Genomic DNA, 25,272 nt, shown 5'->3' with positions numbered 1-25,272 from the left:
TTTTCGCGATAAATTGAGTCACCAACGAACTGCCGCCTTAACGAATTGTGAGAGATAAATTGACACAACACAGTGAATTTGTTATTGAAATGTTCAGTACAACATATGCCTAAATTTTAAAAAAACTGCTAATTATTTTAATGGCGCTTTTGGAGCAACAATGGTGCGGGAGGATAGAGCGTTCGTCTTCCAATGAGGTGAACTGGGTCCGAGGTCGATACGAATTCCGCATTCGGGTTCCATCGACCACAGTGCTGACGTGAAATATCCTCAAAGGTAGACGGATCATGGGTTAGAGTCTCCTTGCTGACAGGCTAACCGGTGGAGATTCTCATGGTCTTCCTTTCCATGTAACGCAAATGCAGGTTAGTCTCATCAAAAGTCCTCCACGAAGGCAAATTTCTCCCTATGCTTGATCCAGGAGTTCACTTGTCTTCTGGATTGGGTTCAAAATTACAAGGCTACGTAGTTGAACATTAGTAGTCGCAAACCCAAAATTTGGGTCGGCTGTTCAACAGCGGTTATAAAATATAAAGTAAAATAAAATGGCACTTTTGATGGTTAATAAAACAAATAAGCAACTTTATTAAAATCCAACTGTGCTATTATTAATAACACGAATCAATAAATTTTATTTTTAAGGGTTTTTTCGCCAAAATAAGACGAACTTTAACTGTTATGAATTCAAGTTAAAAGAATACTGAGATCAGACAGCAAACAATATATCTAAGAGAAAAAAGTAAATTTAAAAAGAGTAATTAAATTTAAGAATAATAATTAAACTTAATGGGGCTGTTCAAGAACTGGCAGCGTAAACAAGTAAATAAGCATTAACGTTAAAAAGTTAAAATCAGTCTTTACATTGACACGTTTATTCGATAATTAAAATGAACTTTCGATTACCAATCACGGGCGGGATTTCCTGGAGAGTAGGGTGTCGAGCCTATGTTCCAGAGGTCATGAGTTCGATCCCCACCGGTTGAAAACACCCTGTGTGCAAAATATTGACTGGTATACGCTCTATCAGTCGAAGTCCTCCAAGTTCCAATTACAAATCAATAATTCTGGAGGTTCGGAGATTGATCGTGCTCTGGTTCAGGTCAAAATTATGATCTGTGGATGGATGGATGGAGTGTGAATGTGTCCTCTCTTTAAAACAGGATGTGACGAGTTTTATATTGTCTTCGGATCACCCTCAGGGACACTTCCCAGACCGTCGTCAATAGCTCATTGTGCATCTCTAGAGCGACGTAAATAAAGGAAAGAAAAATGACTACTAATCAGTTATATTTCACTTTTTTATGCCAAAACGAAATAAATTTTGCTGCAAAAAAATTTATGTTCGTAACATTTAGACCCAGTATTTAAGACATAACTGATCTAGACCTTAAATGTGAGTACATAAACATATAGTCTTATATTTAATGTATCTAGCCGCTAGTGGTGCCAAACCTCACGCCTTTGAAAGTTTGGATTGCATTATTAGTTTTATGATATTTCCATTTATAGGATAGTTATATATAGGATAGTAGTATGTAAGATAGTAGTATATAGGATAGTAGTATGTAAAAGATAGTAATATGTAGTAATGTTTTGGAGAATTAAAAATTTCATGATGTTAAAAAATTGTAATTATTATTTTTTGGTAACAAAAATCTCATCATAGGAGTTTAATACAAAGAAATATATAAAGATGAGTTTCCACTTTAATGCTAGATAGCGCTCTGTTTTTTTTTTNTTTTTTTTTTTTTTTTTTTTTTTTTTTTTTTTTTTTTTTTTTTAAATCTATGTTTTCTAAAATGGCATCAGTGTGCCCGAAGCAGTTTTAGCACCGTACTACGGCAAAAAGCCTAACAATTAGTTAGAATGATGATATGTTGAGTTAATCATTATATTTTATTATTTTTATTTGAATTTGTAAAGTTCTTTATAATCGTTTGGTCATTTTATGTTTTGGGAAATTTCATGTTTATTTTTAAATGCACAGTAAGAACAAATTTCAAACTGCTAACATAAGCTCACACAATTCAATCTTAATTCAATGATCTTGATTAAAATGAAGCGTAAAAACTTTACTTTAAAACAATAAATCACAAAGAATTATGATTTATTCATTTGTGTTACAAACATAATCGTACGGAAATAAATAAAAATCGAACAGAAGGACTGAATAATAAAACGTAGAGTGTCAACTATTCACATGTTCTGAATTAACTTACTTTTTCCGTTAAGTGTTGCTAGAGAGCGCTGTAGACAGTTGATTCAAGCGAAACTTCGAAAAACGCGTCGTGATGACGTCAGATTGGATCGTCTTTAAGTATTATTGTTCAAGGAGTTTAACAATTTAAAAACATCTTAAAATGGAAAAGCAGTTTGGAAGAATAAAATTAGCCATATTTTTGTTTAAAATTACTAGTGATGATTAAATATAGTATTTCCTTAATTTTTGATAACTTATGTTTTTCTGCGTATTTGTTTCTAGTATATTATTATAGTTTGAATCTCATCTTGTTGTTTATTAATGGCTGAAACATCAATTAGCAATCAACAAATATCAATTATCTTTTAGAAATCATATTTTGGAATAAACGGTGCCCCCCCCCCTTTAAATTGTACTACATTTCAATCCATTAGTTCGAGAAAAAACAAATTTTTTTGCTGCTAAAAAAATTATTTTTTCAATCCGTAAACAAAAAAAATCATTCTAAATATTTATAAAGATTTCAGAAATACTCTCTCGAAAACCAAATTCTTTTAATTTATTTTTTTAAATTAGTGAAATTATAATCAGTTTTTCATTGCGGGCTGCGCAAATACAATTATAAACAAATTTAAAGTAAAAGAAAACTTTGTTAGAAAATTCAATTTGTTCACTGCAATTTGATTGAATAGAAAAAAATCGTTTTAATGCTGTTCTAAAATAATCCCAAATCCCATAGTCTTTCTAAGATGGGATAACAGTGAGGACAAACATGATTTCATTACGAGGGTTAGTTCATGATTTTCAAGCATGAATCATAAATGTTATAAAAATAATCCCATTTATCTTTTCCATCGCTCTATATTCGTTTTATTATTAAGCTATTATTTTTAATCCTGTTTGTGAATCTTCGCCGAAATTTTTTAAGAACTTATTTTAATCTAATTTTGTGTAGTATTAATTTAATCGTAAATGAATCGTTCAATTGTAAACGATGGTTCAACCTTTTTCAGATTTGCTTATTTAAAGTGAAAATAATTACTTTAACTTGAAGTTATAAGCAATACATTTTATACTTTTAAATTACCTCTCAATAAAAATATAAATAAATAAAATTTTATTTAACAGAAAGCACTTTTCCCGCAGAGGTCATTTTTTACATAAAAACGTTATTGTTTCTAAAATAGTTTGTCAGTTAAGCCTGAGTCAAATGTTATTTTCATTTGTATTTTTTTAATATTTTGAAAGCTCTTAACGAGCTTTGCAATTTAATGACTGATCTATTAAAGAAGATAGAAGAACACCTTAAAATTTTTGTCAGAAATCAAATAAATTTTTATTATTTTAATTCTACCTTCCTCAATCGTGTTTCTTCAGGTTTTTATGAAGTTCTCTTGGAAATATTAATTTATGGATCCCTAATTGCACACTTCTTTTACTCTTGACAATAATTTAAAGAATATATACTACGGTATGGACCGTACGGATACGATATACAGAATCTGAACTCCAAATCAGTGTAATAATAGGTGCAATCTTTGCTGCCTCAAAACTCACTGACTTTTTTAAAAAAATCATATTTCTTTTAAGAGGAAGAAAGTTAGCTATAAAAGTCCTCCACTTAATGTTTTTATATTTCCAACTGGAAAAAATACTTCTATAATTCCGAAAAACTTTTCTTTTCTTTTTTTTCAGCCCGTAAAATATTATTCTTTTTTTTCAGATCCTTTGAAAGTTCAGATCCGACATTCGAAATTGAAGATGGCAAAGGTGTCCGAAGACCGAGTTCCCTTGCCCTCGTCCACCAATCACCCAGGCACCTCCTGAAAGGTCTTCCCCAGAGACAAAAGACGGAAGATTCCAAAAAGGCAGTCCTGTCTCCAAGTGGCTCCAACATTCCGAAAAGTTTCATTCCCAGTCGTCGATCTTTCATTCCGACTCCAGCTAAATTAGGGGAGAACTAAAGAACTCTGTCCTCCGAATCATTGTGTGCCTCATTCTTACAGAATAGTAACTAGTCTATAACTGTATATACTCGGAAAAATTTCATTTAGTTCCTACCTCCTCTTCTCTGCATTTCCAGGATGTGAAACAGATTATTCGATAGATTCCTCAAGAAATGATGTGGAATCTTTTCTGCTTGTCCTCAAAAGCAAGTTTTTACAAGATTTGGTGCTGTTGGTGCACAAATGAAAGTTAAAATAACTGGCATATACTAGTTTGTGTGCGCGTAATTTCCTTTTCAATTACAATTTTGTTTGCTTTAAAAAAAATTGCGTATTTCCTTATAAGGCGAAGTGTTTCTTGTGAAAAGAAGTGTTTGCTATTACATTCGAATTTTTTTTAAGATTCGTGATTTTGTTGTTGTACTAAAGCAAAACAAAAGTTAAGCAAACTGCTCTCATATCATTTTTTTAATTGTTATTATTATTATTATTTTCACACTTTTAGGCTGTACACCAACAGGATTCGCTATTTAAGAATTTCAATTTTCCTTCCAAGGAACTTATGAAAAAACCTTTATCACTAAAGTGAATGAAGTAGTCGGCCACACACTTCGGTTTGCCTACTACTACTTCTTGGGGATGGTGCTTCTTGGAAAGAAAAAGTGTATTCGTTGTATTATAAATCCCTACCCCATTATTTAATCTCATTCGATACTATAATTATTAAATCTATAGCAAATGAAGCATCCTTATTATTAAAAAATAAAGTTGTGTAGCCTATTAATCTGCATCTATAGTTTCGAATTAGGAAATCCCTTTGTGCATAAAAGTCCAGTTTATAATCAAAAGGTTTGTAAATCATATTCAGGTAAAATATTTACTTCTCTATTCACTTAAAGGGCAAAACAATCGGCTTAATTTCTAGACAGAGAAAAGCAAAAACTTTTGAATCAGAAATGCAAAAATGCGCTGTGGTAATCTCAAGTAAAAATAGAATCCTGAAATGGACATTCTAAAACACTCTTTTAGGCCCATCTTTGAAATTTTTTAGGGAAGTCGACAAAACTACAATAAAATTTGATAGTTCGCCACTACCAAAATGTGTTTTTGAATTAAAGGAAATATCATATATTACGGTGCATAAGTCGACTTTTCAGGGCCCGAAAATTTTACGAAAATCAGGGGGGGGGGGGTCAAATTATGCTGGAAATAAAATCGGACATTCGTTGATCTTGAAATATAGATGCATTACAAACATTGAGATAGATGTTAATAACTCAGTATCTATTTATCCTTTAAATCACTATTGTTAATGTGTTATTTACATTTATTTTCTCGCTTTCTCCCATCAAATTTTTCTCTACATATGAAGGTTGTTTTTGAAATAATACTATAAACTTAGAAATTTTTCTTAAGTATTCAATTTCTGAAATTTTTATATTTTGTTTTTTTCCAGCAATCAACTTATATCCACGACATACCAGAAATTTCGTAATCAGGGGGTAGACTTATATACCGAGATATATGTTGTACATATATATAAAAATAACTTATACCATAAAAAGAAACCAAATGAAAACGAACTTTAAGGAACAGAAAATTTAGAAAAAGTAGAGGTTTTTCTCAGGATGCGCTACTTTGCAATTTATTTTGAACTAAAAAACAATTATCACAAAATATACGATACGAAGATTAGATATATAAGATATATTCATATGTCAATACCTTAAAAAACATAATGGGAATTCGATTTTAAAGAAGAAAGACAAAAAAAAAGGAAAAATTACTTACCAGCACAACTGCTACGTGCTGCCATACTAAAAAAAGTTAAAACTAGTTTGACCTGTCTAAAACTTACTAATAATCCTAAATGGACGAAAAATTTTGATAGCTTACATGGCATTAATGGCAAAGTTAGTACTCTAGTATTTTAAATTTAGGGCTGTCATTTAAGAAAAAGTAAAGGTTGATATAGAATAATCTGACTAAACCAAAATTTAAAAAAAGAAATTGAAAAGAAATAAAAAAATTTCATGAAATAAAATTTAAATACATGCAATGAAAGAAAGTATTTTTTTATTTAGAACAAATTTTAGAGAATGTATTTTTTATTTATTCAATTTTAGAAAGGAATTTATCCATTTATCTGCATATCTATCTAAGATATATATCTGTAGCTAAAAGAAAATAACCACAAAGACAAATTCTTTACCCTATTAATCCCCTTTCATGGCGAGAAGTAAAAACTAATTTATTAAGAAAGAAGATTCTGATCATGTGCAATTCTTTAAAGGTGTTATTTATTCATTGATTTCATGTTTATGTTCAATAATAACTTTCATTCTACTTTTTACTATGTGTGTATATAGTGTACAGTCAATGTTAGGGGTAATTTTATTAAAAGAATGACGAATGGCATTTTTCACTCATCCGTATCGTTAAAGAGTAAAAAGACTCATGTGATGAGATATGAACTGAAATAATGTTTGTGTATGGAATGTAGCGAGTGAAACATATTTATAATATAAATTATAGTTTATGTATGAGTTGTTCAAATGACGTATTTGAATGTACTTGATGATGATTTACGATAAAAGTATTGCTGTAAAAAACACATTCCTTATGATGTCAATAAAGATATTTCAAAGTAAAATTTGTTTTTATCATTTAAACTCGACAACAGGAACGTCACAAGAAAAAGCGAGCATTTTTTTTTCTTCTCAACATCGTCAATTTTTTATGTTCACAAAGAGGACAGTCGATCACCAATAATTGCTCATAATGGACGACGAAAAAAATTGATCTTAGGGGATTTCAGTGTTACCCTAACTCTATGCAGTTTTGTATTGAGTAGATTCTATAAAACTTGTAAATCGAAGAAGAAAAGGAAAACAATCCTTTTTTTTCAATAAATTTAAATTTTCCCGATTTCGGAGAAAAGAAAAGACTTCCACTATTCGACACATCATCCTTTAAAACTTTTAAATGTCTATTAATACTTACTTGTGAAACATTCGTAGTACTTGTCTAAACTCTTAAGATTTCAAAATACTACACTTTATCACCAAAAGGATTGATTAAAAATCTTCACAGAACTTTAAAAGCCTGTACGCTAGACAGGATTTCTACTTTCAATACTTTTATGAATTCGGTCAACTTTGAAGGAAGATATAAATTCCACTATAGCAAAACTTGTACATAGAACATCACTAAGACTTCCCAGATAGTTTCTTGCGCTACAAGAACAACAACATACATCAGAATTTAATTCGAACTTTAAAAAGTTCATAGAAAAACTAAAGCAAATACAATCAGTCCAATCATTCACAACAGCATTAAATCATTCATAACGTGCAATATTTATTCATAAGGATTTGGAAAATTGGAGTCACATATTTGTTCACATCGACAAAATTAAACCAGCTTTACGTTTTCCTTATGAAGGACCATGCTTTATCAAAAACTATTACTAAAATTTTATATATTATCCATTAAAGGTCAAGACATGAATACGGCTAAAAAAATTATTATTTTTGTCCAAAATATTTAAAGAAACTTTACAACTAAACTTTTAGATAAGTCTCACGAAACTTAATTATTTTCTTTTTCTACTTTAATCTGATCATTTTTTGATGCAATTGGCTCTACTAAAAATCCTCATCTGAAACTAAATTATCTGCATCCGTTAATCAACTAAAGAAATACACTTGACATTTAACAATGTTCTCTTTTAAATTCACTTAGTAACCAGACCAACTCACACACGCACAAACGTTTTTCAGTGAAAACTTGCTGCAAATTGAAAAATTTAATCGAAGTTATGAGTGAAGAAAGACAAATATAAATGCACACAGAAATATTTATTTCATTTCTTATAAAACTAAGCTTGTTTCATTGTTTAGATTTTGATCATTTCCTTGAAATGCAGGGTCATATATATTTATCCATCAAAAATTTCTTCCATATCTGCAAAAAAGAAAATTTTTGATGTATATTATTTTTCCTTACGTATATTTTATTGAATATAGCATTAAAAGTAGCGGCAAATGAAAATTTAAGGAGTGCTACTGTGATACGGAAAATAGTAAAACATGGAATCAAAGTCTTAAGAAAAATTATTCTACAACACATAAGTTGGAAGAAATCTGGTTTCATAACTAAGGCTAGATCTATGTTCCATAATTAAGTAAATGATAAATGGTAATTGAAAACTTTCAGAGTGTGCAGGGTATTCTCATTGCTTACCAGATTTTTTTTCCTTAAACTGTTCGAGAGTGGTATTGTATTAACGTTTAATGCGCAAAGAAATTTCTATACTTAACATCGCATTTTTAATCATTTTAATTTATCTTTTATTTTATAAACAGTGTTGAGACCCGACAAATTTTTGGGCTTACGGCCATTAATGTTCAACTCCGTAGCCTTTTAATTTTGAATTGAATCCAGAAGACAAGAAAACTTCTGAATCCACATTAGGGCAAACTAGCTTTCGTGGATGACTTTTTAACGGGACTAAACAGAATTTGAGTTACTTTTTGAACGGTCAGAAAATTCTAAACTATGATATATTTACCTTATAGGATATTTCGCGACATCAGTGCGGTCGGTATGAATTTGGAACAGAGTTCAAATCAATTAATTATGGTTGGGAGAATCCCTTCTTTAAAAGGAGAAAGTTCTATTCCACGAGTCATAGCGACTCTAAGTTAAGTTATATAACTGATTAAACCTCTTTTTGAAGAAGAAAAAGCTAACAACGTTCCCTTTTCATGGAGGAATTGAACTTTTTTAAGCGTCACCTATTCTCCTTTAAAGACGTAGACCGGATGACGCATGTTTCTTAAACTTTCAGTCTAGTTTTGGGGTAAAGAAAAAACGTGATTACACTATTAGAAATAATAAAAAAAAAATAGTCTCGCCGCGTAAACGTTGTACCAGTTAATGTTCGAAAGACCAGTTCCGGGGACAAAAGCAAATAACTCAATGAGGAAATGCTGGAAATATTTTTTTTAATATTTTAAGATGGATCTAATATGAATATCTGAAATTCGCTCATTTCTCCTAGTTACTACAGTTGAGTCCCCTGCGACTGTCATTCCAGATTTAGTCGACTGTTGGATAAATGTGGGGGCGACTTTTATTCATATTGAACCGAAGCCAAAAACCTAACCTTACCCCAACTTAACCTAAACTCAGCCTTCTCTTATTTATTTTCTTAAAGATTGTAAGAACGTCAAGTGCGCGTTTACAAAATAGAAAAGAAAAAAAAAAGTTGAGGTTTAGATAAAGATGCTTCTTTCTGTTAACACCCACTTCATTTTATACCTTTAGTGCTAATTAGAAATTATTCATTACCAGAAAACAAAAAAGTTTAAATCTACATGTTTAGAAATTTCGAGCCGCGTTGCACCAAAAATTGAAAAATTGTTATTCATTTGCTGGCTACATGAAATGGAGCTTAATTTTGTCATATTTTGATATTTTCACTCGCTCCAAATATCGGAGGATATATATATTAAAATGATGCAGTCGGACCGAGCAGGGAAACAGACACAGGATTTTAATTAAATCAGAGTAACTTTTATTTGATCATTCTTAGTTGAGTGGGAGCGAAGAAGTGATGTTTACTCCATCAGCAAACAGTCTTTCTGGTAGGGAAAATCTTGCAAAAANATTGAATGGCAAAAAAGAGGATCGCCACAGGCACACATTTTGATTTGGCTTATTGAAAAAATCCCACCATGCCAAACTGATCAGATATCAGCAGAAATTCCTGATGTCGCCATAGATCCAATCTTATTTCAGATCATTGTCTAAAATATGTTTCATGGTCCGTGTGCATCACCATACATGTCTGTTTGAAAATGCACTAACGATATCCTAGAGAATTAACTGCTGAGACTATCACTGGTTTTTTTCACCATTAAAAAAATTTGCATTTCAAATCATAATCGCAAATCTCATTTACACACTTAAATACAAAATTAAAATTCAAACTGAAAGCGTTGCAACGCGCAGGGTACAGCTAGTTTCTTATAAAACTAAACTTGTTTCATTGTTTAGATTTAGATCATTTCCTTGAAATGCAGGGTCATATATATTTATCCATCAAAAATTTCTTCCATATCTGCAAAAAAGAAAACTTTTGATGTAAATTATTTTTCCTTACGTATATTTTATTGCATATAGCATTAAAAGTAGCTGCAAATGAAAATTTAAGGAGTGCTACTTTGATACGGAAAATAGTAAAATATTGAATCAAAGTCTTAAGGAAAATAATTCTACAACACATAAGTTGGAAGAAATCTGATTTCATAACTAAGGCTAGATCTATGTTCCATAATTAAAAATGATAAATGGTAATTCAAAACTTTCAGACTGTGCAGGGTATTCTCATTGCTTACCAGATTTTTCTACTAAAACTGCACGAGAGTGGTATTGTATTAACGTTTAATGCACAAAGCAATTTCTATACTTAACATCGCATTTTTAATTATTTTAATTTATCTTTTATTTTATAAACAGTGTTGAGCCCCGGCACATTTTTGGGCTTACGGACATTAATGTTCAACTCCGTAGCCTTTTAATTTTGAATCGAATCCAGAAGACTATAAAACTTCTGAATCCATCATTAGGGCAAACAAGCTTTCGTGGATGACATTTTGACGGGACTAAACAGAATTTGAGTTACTTTTTAGAAGAAAAAAAACTTCGAAAACATCGTATGTTCAGCCGCTCAACGGTCAGAAAATTCTAACCTATGATCCATTTACCTAATAGGATATTTTGCGACATCAGTGCGGTCGGTATGAATTTGGAACAGAGTTCAAATCGATTAATTATGGTTGGGAGAATTCCTTCTTTAAAAGGCGAAAGTTCTATTCCACGAGCCATAGTAACTCTAAGTTAAGTAATATTACTGATCAAAAACCACTTTCTGTAGAAGAAAGAGCTAACAGCGTTCCCTTTTCATAGAAGAATTGAACATTTTTAAGCGTCACCTATTCTCCTTTAAAGAAATACACCGGATGACGCCTGTTTCTTAAACTTTCAGTCTAATTTTGGGGTAGAGAAAAAACGCGATTACACTATTGGAAACGATAAAAAAAAAAAATAGTCTCGTCGCTTGAGCGTTGTACCAGACAATGTTCGAAAGACCAGTTCCGGGGACAAAAGCAAATAACTCGATGAGGAAATGCTGGAAATATTTTTTTAAATATTTTAAGATGGATCTAATATGAATATCTGAAATTCGCTCATTCCTCCTAGTTACTACAGTTGAGTCCCCTGCGACTGTCATCTTAAATAAGTTCCAGATTTAGTCGACTGTTGGATAAGTGTGGGGGCGACTTTTATTCATATTGAACCGAAGCCAAAAACCTAACCTAACCCCAACTTAACCTAAACTCAGCCTTCTCTTATTTATTTTCTTAAAGATTGCAAGAACGTCAAGTGCGCGTTTACAAAATTGAAAAGAAAAAAAAATTGAGGTTTAGATAAAGATGCTTCTTTCTGTTAACACAAACTTCATTTTATACCTTTAGTGCTACTTAGAAATTATTCATTACCAGAAAACAAAAAGGCTTAAATCTACACATTTAGAAATTCCGAGCAGCGCTGCACCAAAAATTGTTATTCATTTGCTGACTACATGAAATGGAGCTTAATTTTGTCATATTTTGATATTTTCACTCGCTCCGAATATCAGAGGATTTATATATATATATATTATTTACCTTAAGTAGGTAATTTGGTAATCTCAAAATAAACCCGCTAACCATATTGTACCACCAACCAGATTTAAAAAGGCAGCATAAAAGAAATGAACTTTAATGCATGTCAAACATTTATCTCCCTAAATAAGTTGATGTTTGAGAAAACGAGCATTCGTTGTCTCAATACACCGAGAACGAGCAAAACATGGCGTCGTAAGCAAATATCGTTCAGATTACAGTCAAAGTTTTGTGTTTTTTATCAAATTTTGGTGCAGTCAGTGACACCAAGTTTCTCCATCATACTTCCCTATCTATGGTGTGACCAAAAGGAAATAATCTTTCATTTAACTCAACTTTGGGGCAAGGAGAAATTTTGCACCATATACTGGACAAAGCTTTACTGGGTGTTTTTACAACGTTCGATATAAACAGTAGTAAATTAATGGAATCTGATAGTAGTTTCTACTTATGTTCCGCTTTTGGGATGTGCCTCATTCGATAAATCATAAATAATGTAAGATTTAGATGGTTTTGATAGAGTTGAAAAGCTTAGTGTTATAGCTTAGTGTTCAGCGTCTTGAGAAACTGAAATATATGATATTAAGTTTTCTAAAAGGGAATAAGGATTTATAATTTTAAGTTTTCATATCCGAAATTTTTAAGAGAAAATATTCATTTTGTTTCTCGTCCCATTAAATCCTGCAATAAGAAAAATTCAAAAAGAAAATTATTCTCTCTATTATTGCAAAAGTAAGGGAGTGATTTTTCGAAGAATGTTTTGGAAATTTGTACTACCAGTTTCTCAGTTTTATTCAGATGCTAATAGCCACTGTACTCATTGTGGTGTTATGTTTCATAAGGGGGACAAATGAATTCTTCTGGTTGTTTGTTTCAAGTTTTTCTCCATTAAAAATACTATAGGTGCAAACCTGTACTGCGATTGTTAAAAATTCTTTTTTCTCGTTTTTTCGTACATTTATGTTTAACATATAAATCTTATTTTAGAAGTTTATATATTTTACTACCCATGACAAGTCAAGGATTCAAATTATACGCATATAAAATACATAAGTTAATGAACAATGCTTTTAAGTTTTGGTGAAGTAATTCTCGACCTTTTCAATATCTTCTGTATGATTATTCTACTACTTAGTAAAATGCTTCTTAAAAACCATAAAAGTTAGCAGCTATGAAATATCTACCAAAGTAAATAATTCTTTAAATAATTAGTTTTAATAAACTTTAATTAGTTTTTAACGATTTTAAATATTATTTGCTCTTATTTTTATCATGTTTTATAAACTTGCTTTTAAATAATATACATAGGTTTTAACCCTTTTTTTTCAGCGAGGAAAGTTGCCAGGTGATAGTAAACTATTTTTCTTTATTTTTGATACTTAATTTAGTTCTTGTCATGTAAAATAATTATGTCTTTTCTATCTTTAAAGCTTTTCTAAATAAATCTTTTTCAACAAATACTAAGAAAAATCTTCTCCATAAGGTAACATTTGGTATATATTATAGTGAAAAAAAATTTCTTGTTACCTGCGACATTTTTCGCTTTTTCTATTAGCCCCCGTCCAGCGTTTACTTCTGAAAAAGAAATGTAGTTGTGATTTTCTAGATGGATCGCTTTCACCTTTTAGAGATATAGTAACTTTAGAGATATAATAGATATAGAGAATTTTCAAGAAAAGCGCTGGAGAAGAATTAACTGCTTATCCAGCTCTTAGTAAGGTTTTTTTTTTCGCCCATCAAAAAATTGTAATCAAACATGTATTCCAGAGAAGCTAAGAAACTTTTGGTAGTCTTAATTTTGAAATGTAATTCTAATTATTATCTACAATTCCACACCTGCCATTCATAGCACCAAACGATCCATTGGTGAATTTCATTTAGTATTATCTAAATTGCTGCATCTAATCAATACCCACGTCGTTGAAGGAAGAAGATGTTAATAGCATGTTGCTCGTGGCATGCAAACGTGCTTGCAGAGTCCTTGTAGATGGTATTAAGCTCAACGTCCGGACAAATCCATAATGAAGCGATTCGTTTTGTCTTGAAATTTTTCAAAATAAAAATTTATCTCTTTCTCACACGATTATGTCGGCAAAATTAATTACTATCTGATATTTTGAAGTGATATCACTAAAGCAAAATATATTAATAGAATAAATAAGGAGCACCGAAAAAAATTTAGATCCTTTTGTTAACGTAATTTAATCAAGTAAAAATAGCATAACAATCAAGGCCTGATTATCGCCTTGTCCCAATATAGGGCCCACGATTCCTGAGGGGCCTCAAAAATTAGTAAAGGTTGGCTTAATTTGTGTTGATTTAAGTCCTAAATAAAAAATAATTATAGCTTACGATAAAAAATAATTCAACTAATCATTTACTTTTAGCAAAAATCGCTGATTTCAATTGTTTGTGGTCACCTAACTATTTTTACTTTGATATATCAATGTTTTGTTGTTTTATATTTTGCTTTAATTTATAGATACATATACTTTTTCTTAGAAAAATAATCTTCAATTGTCTGCTTTCAAAATTTCTTAGAATGTTTCTCTTGAATCATGCAGTTCAATAGATTCTTTTATTTTTATTTTTAGGACTTCTCTTCAGTAATTTAATTTCAAAAATGTCTTGTAAGGAGCCCGGAAAATTTGGTGGGCCTTGGGCCTGAATTTGTCTTGATCGGTCCCTGATAAAAATTAAAAATAACCCCCAAAAAATATGTTTCAAAATCCAACAAAAAAAGAACATACAATAGAAGAAGAGAAGAAATAATGTCCTGTATTTACGATCTACATTCAAAGATGATATAGACAGATATTTCCATAGTTCAGTTGTTAGACTGCAAAATATGAGATTAAAGTACAATGAGAAAAATATTTTTCAAGATAAACTAATTTTAAAATTAAAAACCGATCTTAATGTAGGTCATAATTTTACATCGATCTTGTAACTGCACACGAATATTAATTGCAAAAAGTGTAAATAATCTGAAAATTTAAAATTTCAAATTGCACAATTTTTACAGGGTTAAAATAAAAATTTTTGAAATTATATATTATTGGGATTTAAATCAGGCAAGTAAAACTATAACATGCCTTAACGCAAAACAATTTTGCTCTGTTATTAAATGAAACTTTTAGACACGCACAGTCTAGCTTTTGTAATTCTTCTGTTTTTCCACATTTTCATATTAGAATTAAACATATAAATATTATACAAATGTGGTTCAGTGTATAATAAAAACTCTCCTAAAAGTGGCAAATTAAATGGAAATTTCGTTTCGAATCAGGAAAAGGATAAGGATAATAAGTTAAGGATAATATTATTTATACATTTCATGATCTTATTCACAGCTTCAAAGTTTTTGTAAGAGTTAAAATAAGTAAAATTCCTTCAAATAAAAAGAAATATCTAGAATATACTTTTTTATTGGTTTTCAAAAATCGATTTTTGATAAATTTAAATTTAATATTTTCTACAATAATAAAATAAAGAATGTTTTTGTGTGTGTCTTTCTTATAACTTCAGAATCGTTTATTCTATGATCCTGAAATTTAGCTCCGTTTCCAAAAATTGCAATTAAGCCATTCAGAAGGGACTTTTAAAAAAGGGAAATTTTTCATTGTTTCTGAACAAGTCATTGATATAAATATAGCTGCATACTATTCCGTTTAAAAAAAAAACCTCAGTTTAATAATTCTGAAAGGTCAAAATAAATTGTGCTTGCTTGCTTATAGCTCACATTAATAAAAAAAAGGACATAGCACGTTAAATACATAATTCTTTTCTATTCTTTATGTTAAATCGACTTAATGAGAGTGGTAGGATAGGTGGACTACGTCGCTAAATTGGAACTTTTACATTTATCTGAAACCACGGTACCTGAGGTAGGCGGTTGTTAACTTGGTGGTTTGACTTTTTTAAGAAAATAAGTTATTTAATAAAACGTGATCGATGAATTTTCGTGATTGATATATTGTAGATAAATTGATCAATCGACATCTTGATTAAATTAGACAGTTCTTAGGGTGAACAGTTTAGCCCCCAAGCCTTCGAATCTTAGCTACCAGGTTTAGTTGCCCCACATTCATATTTGAGATATTTTCAGAATATGAATGTGGAAATTTCAAGTAAGAATCGTAAAACAGACATTCAAGAAAGAAACCATTTCCCCAATTTTCTTCCCTTCATAAGGTGACTTTTTATAATTCAGGACCTACATCTACATGCTTCAATAATATAATATTTCACAAAAGTAAAATTTACAATTATTACTACATTAACCGGAGCACTACACTCATCGGAGGTGTCCATTTATAGGTCAGAGCTCCTATCCATACTTATAAGAAGATCTCTTTTAATAATAAAAATTCAAAACAGTTAATCGCTCTAGGCACAGTTAATCGCACTATATTAAAAAAATAAAATTTTATATTAAAGTATACAAAAATGATTTTTTTACTAATCCAGTATCAAAGGTCATTCATCCAAATTATTTGTCCAGTGTATTTAAAAATAGTTCATAATACTTAGTTAAGCCTTATGCGTCTCAATGGATGGCCGTTGACTCCTGCGTCACTGGATTATATGTAATCGTAAATTTATACTTGTGATATGCTTTCTACTGGCTTCGTGTTACACAAGTCGTTCTATAAAATCGGTTTAGTCATACAACTCACCGAAAATCAGTTTTATAAATATTTAATGTTTTGATTTTTAAATGAAATTATCTAGTTACGGAGGTTTAATTATAATTTCTTTATACTTACCAGAAAGTAAAAAGAGAAGAAACATTCCAGTGGTAAGAACAACTTTAAAGAAACTGAAATTCATTTTGAAAGATTTGCTTGTCTTGATTTATTTTTGAGTCATTTATATACGAGGGTGTTTCGAAAAGTAAAGATACACCGTACGCCAGAGGAAAAGAAAAGTTTTGGCGAGCAAGTTGGCAACACAGGTATAGCATAGTAATTCAGCATTTCAACCTTGAACCGTTAGCTTTCTCCTCGCGGTCGTTCAGCATTTCAACGTTGATTCTGATTGGAGTAGGTCGTGTTTAAAATGGTTGCGGCGATTCAGATTCCCGCCAAATGCGAAGTGCGCTACGTCATACGTTTTCTTCATGCAAAAGGTCAGAGACCAGCGGATATTCACAAAGAAATTGTTTCTGTTTATGGGAACGTTATGAATAGACAAATGGAGTCCGCTTGCTTCATGACAACGCTCGACCTCACACAGCGCTCGTAACCAAAGCACTAACTCAAACAATTCAAATGGCAAGTATTGGACCATCCGCCATACAGCCCGGACCTTGCGCCCAACGACTTTCATTTATTCCTTTACCTGATGTCACACCTTCGTGGAAAATCATTCCACGACAATGATGAGATCAAAGATGAAGTTGAAATGTGGTTCCGACAACAAGCGGCAACCTTCTATGACTGTGGGATACAAAAGCTTGCGCACCGACTTAACAAATGTTTGGATAACGGGGGTGATTATGTTGAAAAATAATAAATAATCGAGTCAATAAGATGTAACTGACGTTTTCTAAATAAAAGTTTTTTTTAAGGAATGCGATCCATTGTATCTTTACTTTTCGAAACGCCCTCGCACAAAACTCATGCAACGAAACTTAATATGAATTTCACGTTTTAAGCTTATACATTATTCCCTTTTAATGAAGCGAGACATCTTAATCTTATTCCATAATCTTCAAATCATGATCCTTCTCGAAAAGGGAGATTTTTGGACTGCAAGTTAGAATGTAAAATATGGAGTGATTTTGATATGAAGTATGATAAGGTCATGGAGTGCTTAGCAAAATATTTGCTGTGAACAATAGAACGTTAATAGATACTTAATTAATTTCTTGCTATTCATTACATGATGAAGGATTTAAAGATTTTCAGCTGTTTAAACAATACTGGTGATAGTACAAAATTATTCTTGATTTTCATCTGGATCAAAATGGCTTTGAATTTCAGTCGAATAATATTGGTTTTCTTAATCAAAGTGAAGTATAGGCCCATATTAATTAAGTTTTATATCTCATGTATGATTCATAAAATATATTATATAAGCCTGATTGTATTTGCTTTATTTGCCAGTAGAATAGATATATGTGGTTCATAATAAAGAGTAAATAAAAATTTGAAGCTCTTATGAAATAATTTTACGCAATATTGACAATCATTGAGTGTGTGTGTGTTCCTTAAAGCAATTTTTAGAAGGATTATCTAACATAGGGAAGAATTGTCTACGTATGAGAAAGAGGGGAGAAGGCATAACTCGTTGCGGTTTGAAGCAATTATAACAAACACTTGAAGCCTAACAACAACAAAAAAATAATAGAATAACATCATTTAATCACTGACCAGTTATGGGCCAGCTTAGTCACTTTTCAAAATTATCTAGTGCAACATATGAACTTTAATGATAACCGATTTGAATGCATGCCACAACTGTATTTAAATATTCCGATTCTTCTGTCACTCATCTAGTCCTATCGACTTAATTAGCTTCAAGCAATATATTAACCAAATTTGCTTCATACTGGCTATTGTACACCGGAAGTACATTGATTTAAATTTTAATTATTTATTCTGTAGCACCTCAAGGAATTCTTCAGAAAGGAAAAACTACGATTGGAGGTACTTTTTTCCCACTAGCTGAAGGTTGGTCAAAACTGTTGTTCTTTCTCTTTCATTCCAAGGAACTATAGAAAATAATTCCTTATAATTTTTAGGGCAAAAGATTAAATTGAGTCACCAACGAACTGCCGCCCTGACGAATTATGCGCAATGAATTGTCCCACAACGAATTGACACAGCACCGTGAATTTGTTATTAAAATGTTCAGTACAACACATGCTAAAATTACCATACCATGGATAATGAAAATTACCATATTATGGGTAACAGTAAGGACGTAGATGATTTCATTACTAGGGTTAGTTCATGATTTTCAAGGGTGAATCATAAATGTTATGAAAATAATCCCATTTATCTTTTCCATCACTCTTTATTCGTTTTATTATTAAGCTATTATTTTTAATCCTGTTTGTAAATCTTCACCGAAATTTTAAGAACTCATTTTAATCTAATTTTGTGTAGTATTAATTTAATTGTAAATGAGTTGTTCAATTGTAAACATAGTTATACCTTTTTTAGATTTGCTCATTTAAAGTGAAAATAATTACTTTAACTGTAGTTATATGCAATAACTTTTATACTTTTAAATTACATCTTAATTAAAAATAAAAAAATAAAAAAATTTATTTAACTGAAAGAACTTTCCCCACAGAGGTCATTTTTACCGTAAAAACGTTATTGTTTCTAAAAGAGTTTGTCAGTTAAGCCTGAGTCAAATTTGTATTTATTTAAAATATATTAAAAATTATTTATTGTATTTATTTAATAATTATTTTCATTTGTATTTATTTAAAATTTTGAAGTTTCTTAACTAGCTTTGCAAATAAATGACTGGTGCATTAAAGAAGAAAGAAGAACACCATAAAGTTTTTGTCGGCAATCAAATCAGTTTTTATTATTTTAATTTTATCTTCCTCAATCATGTTTCTTCAGATTTTCATGATGTTCTCGTTGAAATATTATTTAATGGATCCCTAATTACACACTTCTTTTACTCTTGACAATAATTTAAAAAATATATACTACGGTACGGACAGTACGAATACGATATACAAAATTTGAACTCATCCATATCGTTAAAGAGTAAAAGGACTCGTGTGATGAAATATGAACTGAAATAATGTTTGTGTATGGAATGTAGCGAGTGAAACATATTTATAATATAAATTATAGTTTATGTATGAGATGTTCAAATAACGTATTTGAATGTACTTTATGATGATTAACGATAAAAGTATTGCTGTAAAAAACACATTCCTTATGATGTCAATAAAGATATTTCAAAGTAGAATTTGTTTTTGCCATTCAAACTCGACAGCTGGAATGTCACAAAAAGACCGCACACTTCTTTTTTTATTTTTTAACACCGTCAATTTTTTATGTTCGCAAAGGGGACGGTCGATCGCTAATAATTGTGATGGCTTAATGGACGACGAAAAAAATTTATCTTTTGGGGTTTCAGTGTTCTATGCAGTTCCTAACTCTATGCAGTTTCGTATTGAGTAGATTCTATAAAACTTGTAAATCGAAGAAGAAGAGGAAAACAATAATTTTTTTTTTCAATAAATTTAAATTTCCTCGATTTCGGAGAAAAGAAAAGACATCCACTATTTGACACATCATCCTTTAAAACTTTTAAATGTCTATTAATACTTACTTGTGAAACATTCGTAGTACATGTCTAAACACTTAAGATTTCAAAATACTACACTTTATCACCAAAAGGATTGATTAAAAATCTTCGCAGAACTTTAAAAGCCTGTACGCTAGACAGGATTTCTACTTTCAATACTTTTAAGAATTCGGTCAACTTTGAAGGAAGATATAAATTCCACTGTAGCAAAACTTGTATATAGAACATCACTTCCCAGACAATTTATTGCGCAGCAAGAACAACAACATACATCAGAATTTAATTCGAACTTTAAAAAGTTCATAGAAAAACTAAAGTAAATACAATCGGTCCAATCAATCACAACGTGCAATATTTATTCATAAAGATTTGGAAAATTGGTGTTACATATTTGTTCACATCGACAAAATTAAACCAGCTTTACGTTTTCCTTATGAAGGACCATGCGTTATCAAAAACTATAGCTAAAATTTTATATATTATCCATTAAAGGTCAAGACGCGAATATGTCTAAAAAAATTATCATTTTTGTCGAAACTATTTAGAGAAACTATACAACTAAACTTTTAGATAAGTCTCACGAAACTTAATTATTTTCTTTTTCTATTTTAATCTTCTCATATTTTGATGCATTTAGTTCTATTAAAAATCCTCGTCTGAAACTAAATAGTCAGCATCCGTTAATCAACTAAAGAAATACACTTGGCATTTAACACTGTTCTCTTTTAAATTCACTTAATAACCAGACCAACTCACACACGCTGCTGCTCAACTCACATTTGCTGCAAATTGAAAAATTTAATCGAAGTTATGAGTGAAGAAAGACAAATATAAATGCACACAGAAATATTTATTTCATTTCTTACAAAACTAAACTTGTTTCATTGTTTAGATTTTGATCATTTCCTTGAAATGCAGGGTCATATATATTTATTCATCAAAAGTTTCTTCCATATCTGCAAAAAAGAAAATTTTTGATGTAAATTATTTTTCCTTACGTATATTTTATTGCATATAGCATTAAAAGTAGCTGCAAATGAAAATTTAAGGAGTGCTACTTTGATACGGAAAATAGTAAAATATTGAATCAAAATCTCAAGAAAAATATTTCTACAACACATAAGTTGGAAGAAATCTGGTTTCATAACTAAGGCTAGATCTATGTTCCATAATTAAGTAAATGATAAATGGTAATTCAAAACTTTCAGACTGTGCAGGGTATTCTCATTGCTTACCAGATTTTTTTCCTAAAACTTTACGAGAGTGGTATTGTATTAACGTTTAATGCGCAAAGAAATTTCTATACTTAACATCGCATTTTTAATCATTTTAATTTATCTTTTATTTCATAAACAGTGTTGAGCTCCGACACATTTTTGGGCTTACGGCCATTAATGTTCAACTCCGTAGCCTTTTAATTTTGAATTGAATTCAGAAGACAAGAAAACTTCTCAATCCACATTAGGGCAAACTAGCTTTCGTTTTATCTTTTATTTTATAAACAGTGTTGAGCTCCGACACATTTTTGGGCTTACAGCCATTAATGTTCAACTCCGTAGCCTTTTCATTTTGAATTGAATCCAGAAGATAAGAAAACTTCTGAATCCACATTAGGGCAAACTAGCTTTCGTGGATGACTTTTTAACGGGACTAAACAGAATTTGAGTTACTTTATGAACGGTCAGAAAATTCTAAACTATGATCTATTTACCTTATAGGATATTTTGCGACATCAGTGCGGTCGGTATGAATTTGGAACAGAGTTCAAATCAATTAATTATGGTTGGGAGAATCCCTTCTTTAAAAGGAGAAAGTTCTATTCCACGAGCCATAGCGACTCTAAGTTAAATTATATAACTGATTAAACGTCTTTTTGAAGAAGAAAGAGCTAACAACGTTCCCTTTTCATGGAAGAATTGAACATTTTTAAGCCTCGTCTATACTCCTTTGAAGACATAGACCGGATGACGCCTGCTTATTAAACTTTCAGTCTAGTTTTGGGGTAAAGAAAAAATGCGATTACACTATTGGAAATGATTAAAAAAAAATAGTCTCGTCGCTAAACGCTGTACCAGTTAATGTTCGAAAGGCCAGTTTCGGGGACAAAAGCAAATAACTCAATGAGGATAATATTTTTTTAATAAGCAAATAACTCAATGAAAATATTTTTTTAAGTATTTTAAGATGGATCTAATATGGATATCTGACAGTTGAGTTAATCGGACAGTTGAGTCCCCTACGACTGCCATCTTAAATAAATTCCAGTTTTAGTCGACTGTTGGATAAGGGTGGGGGCGACTTTTATTCATATTGAACCGAAACCATAAACCTAACCTAACCCTAACTTAACCTAAACTCAGCCTTCTCTTAATTACTTTCTTAAAGATTGTAAGGACGTCAGGTGCGCGTTTACAAAATCGAAGAAAAGAATTAGGTTTAAGTAAAGATGCTTCTTTCTGTTAACACCCACTTCATTTTATACTTTTAATGCTAATTAAAAATTATTCATTACCTGAAAGCAAAAAAACTTAAATCTGCACATTTAGAAATTCCGAGGCGTGTTGAACCAAAAATTGTTATTCATTTGCTGGCTACATAAAATGGAGCTTAATTTTGTCATATTTTGATATTTTCACTCGCTCAAAATATCAGAGGATATATATATATATTATTTACCTTAAGTAAAATAAGAAAAATTCAAAGAGAAAATTATTCTCGCTATTATTGGAAAAGTAAGGGAGTGATTTTTCGAAGAATGTTTTGGAAATTTTACTACCAGTTTCTCAGTTTTTTTCAGATGCTAATAGTGACTGTAGTCTTCTTCTTCAGGAGCGCAACAGCCCTTTGCAGGCCTTGGCTGCCTCAACAGCACGCCTTCTCCAGCTCCCTCTGTCCATGGCAACTCCCCTATGGCTAGGGGAGTTGCCATGGACATGGCTAGGGGCACCGTCCATGGCTAGGGGCAAACCTGTACTGCTATTGTTAAAAAATCTTTTTACTCGTTGGACATTTATGTTTAACATATAAATCTTATTTTAAAAGTTTAATTATTTTACTACCCATGACAAGTCAAGGATTCAAATTATACGCATATAAAATACATAAGTTATAAAACAATGCTTTTAAGTTTTGGTGAAGTAATTCTCGACCTTTTCAATATCTTCTGTATGATTATTCTACTACTTAGTAAAATGCTCCTTAAGAACCATAAAAGTTAGCAGCTATGAAATATCTACCAAAGTAAATAATTATTTAAATAATTAGCTTTATTAAATAATTAAAAATAAATATTTAAATAATTAGCAATAATAAATATTATTTCCTCTTATTTTTATCATGTTTTATTAACTTGCTCTTAAATAATATGCATAGGTTTTAACCCTTTTTTTAGGTGATAGTGAACTACTTCCATTTATCTTTGATACCTGATTTAGTTCTTGTCAAGTAAAATAATTGTATTCAACACAACATAAATAATGTAAACATTTGAAAATTAAGATAATTCTATTATATTGTGATAATCCTATTTTTAGGTGCTAATAAACGAATCTAAATAAATCTTTGGAAGTTTTTAAATCTTAATAAATCTTATCTAAATAAATCTAATAAATCCTTTAAGAAATCTTTTCTAAATAAATCTTTTTTAACAATTACTAAGAAAAATCTTCTCCATAAGGTAACATTTGGTATATATTATGTTATAGTCAAAAAAAATTGTATTCTTACCTGCGACATTCTTCCCTGTTTCTACTAGCCTCCCTCCTGCGTTTACTTCTGAAAAGGAAATGCAGTTGTTATTTTCTTGATGGATCGCTTTCAGCTTTTAGAGATACAGTAATTTTAAAGAAAAGCACTAGAGAAGAATTTACTGCTTTTCCAGCTTTTAGTAAGGTTTTTTATTTCGCCAAGGCAAAAATTTTAATCAAAAATTTATACCAGAAAAGCTAAGAAAATTTTGTTAATCTTAATTTTGAAATGTAATTCTAATTATTATCTACAATTCCACACCTGCCATTCATAGCACCAAACGATCCATTGGTAATTTCAATTATTATCTAAATCGTCGCATCGAATATATGTCGTTAAAGGAGGAGGATGTTGATAGCATGTTGCTCGTGGCATGCAAACGAGCTTGCAAAGTCCTTGTAGACGGTACTAATCTCAACGGCCGGACAAATCCATAATGAAGGGATTCGCTTTGTCTTAAAATTTTTCAAAATAAAAATTTACCTCTTTTTCATCTCACACGATTATATCGGCAAAATTAATTACTATCTGATATTTTGAAGTAATATCACCAAAGTAAAATATATCAATAGAATAATGTTAGGAGCACCAATAAAAATTAGATATTTTTGTTAACATAAGACACTCAGCCAAAACCACTTCCTCGGGAGAAATGAACAACAAATTTTCGCGAGTAATACATGCGAATCCATTATTAAAGAGATCATTAAAATTACTCTCGAGGAGATGCTATCCCAAATTAACAACTAATTTGCACCCCCCAACAAACATAGTTAAATACTCCTTGGACCACTTTATTTAATAATTTTACTCACAGTATTTTAAATTTCAAACTTTTAGCATATCATATTTTAAATTTTAGACCTTGTATTTACATTTTTTATGTTTTAAACATCGCTTTCCATTTTACTCAACACTTTTTAAATGTTGCTCAGCTGGTTGTTTTACACTGGTATGATATTGATTTTAACTGTTAATTATTTAACTTTTAAATGATTTTTATTTTAATTTTTATACACAATTAGCTTTTACCTTTGATTTTGTATATCACTTTTTTTGGTATTTGTCAAAACACGCTTTTGAATATTAATTTGCAAACATTTTTAAATTTTAAATGAATTTTATAACATTCACGTCCCTTTTGGACAAATATACTTTAATGATTTTAATCTTAGGGTATATTTTATCTATTCTTGTTATTTTATCAATTTTGTCTTTTTACATCTTTATCCTATCTTTTATCCGCAAATAATTTTATACCTTGAAATTTTATGCATGTTAATGGCTTTGTACAGTCGACTTCTTTTCTTTAACATAGTGTTTTAATATTATAATGTTTTTACAATTTTCATTTTTACTG

General features: G+C 30.5%; 1 protein-coding gene and 1 long non-coding RNA gene across 3 annotated transcripts in view; one reads left to right on the top strand and one right to left on the bottom strand.

Moving 5' to 3' along the window:
* Nucleotides 1-6,799, top strand: part of LOC107438644 (adenomatous polyposis coli homolog) — a 58,600-nt gene extending 51,801 nt beyond the window's left edge. For both annotated transcript variants that reach the window (XM_043043782.2, XM_043043783.2), the window contains exon 14: nt 3,924-6,799. In XM_043043782.2, coding sequence (XP_042899716.2) covers nt 3,924-4,164 — 241 coding nt within the window. In that variant the 3' untranslated portion in view covers nt 4,165-6,799. The remainder of the gene's footprint in view (nt 1-3,923) is intronic.
* Nucleotides 6,800-21,000: 14,201 nt separating this feature from the next.
* The window catches only part of LOC122269654 (uncharacterized), a 16,273-nt gene continuing 12,001 nt past the window's right edge, over nt 21,001-25,272 (bottom strand). The window contains exons 2-3 of the long non-coding RNA XR_011636293.1: nt 23,892-23,939; nt 21,001-21,121 (exon numbers count right to left, since the gene is read on the bottom strand). This is a non-coding gene — a long non-coding RNA (uncharacterized lncRNA). The remainder of the gene's footprint in view (nt 21,122-23,891; nt 23,940-25,272) is intronic.

This window comes from Parasteatoda tepidariorum, chromosome 1, assembly GCF_043381705.1.
Source record: "Parasteatoda tepidariorum isolate YZ-2023 chromosome 1, CAS_Ptep_4.0, whole genome shotgun sequence".
Lineage (NCBI taxonomy): Eukaryota > Metazoa > Arthropoda > Arachnida > Araneae > Theridiidae > Parasteatoda > Parasteatoda tepidariorum.
This window is presented reverse-complemented; position numbering and strand designations above follow the sequence as displayed.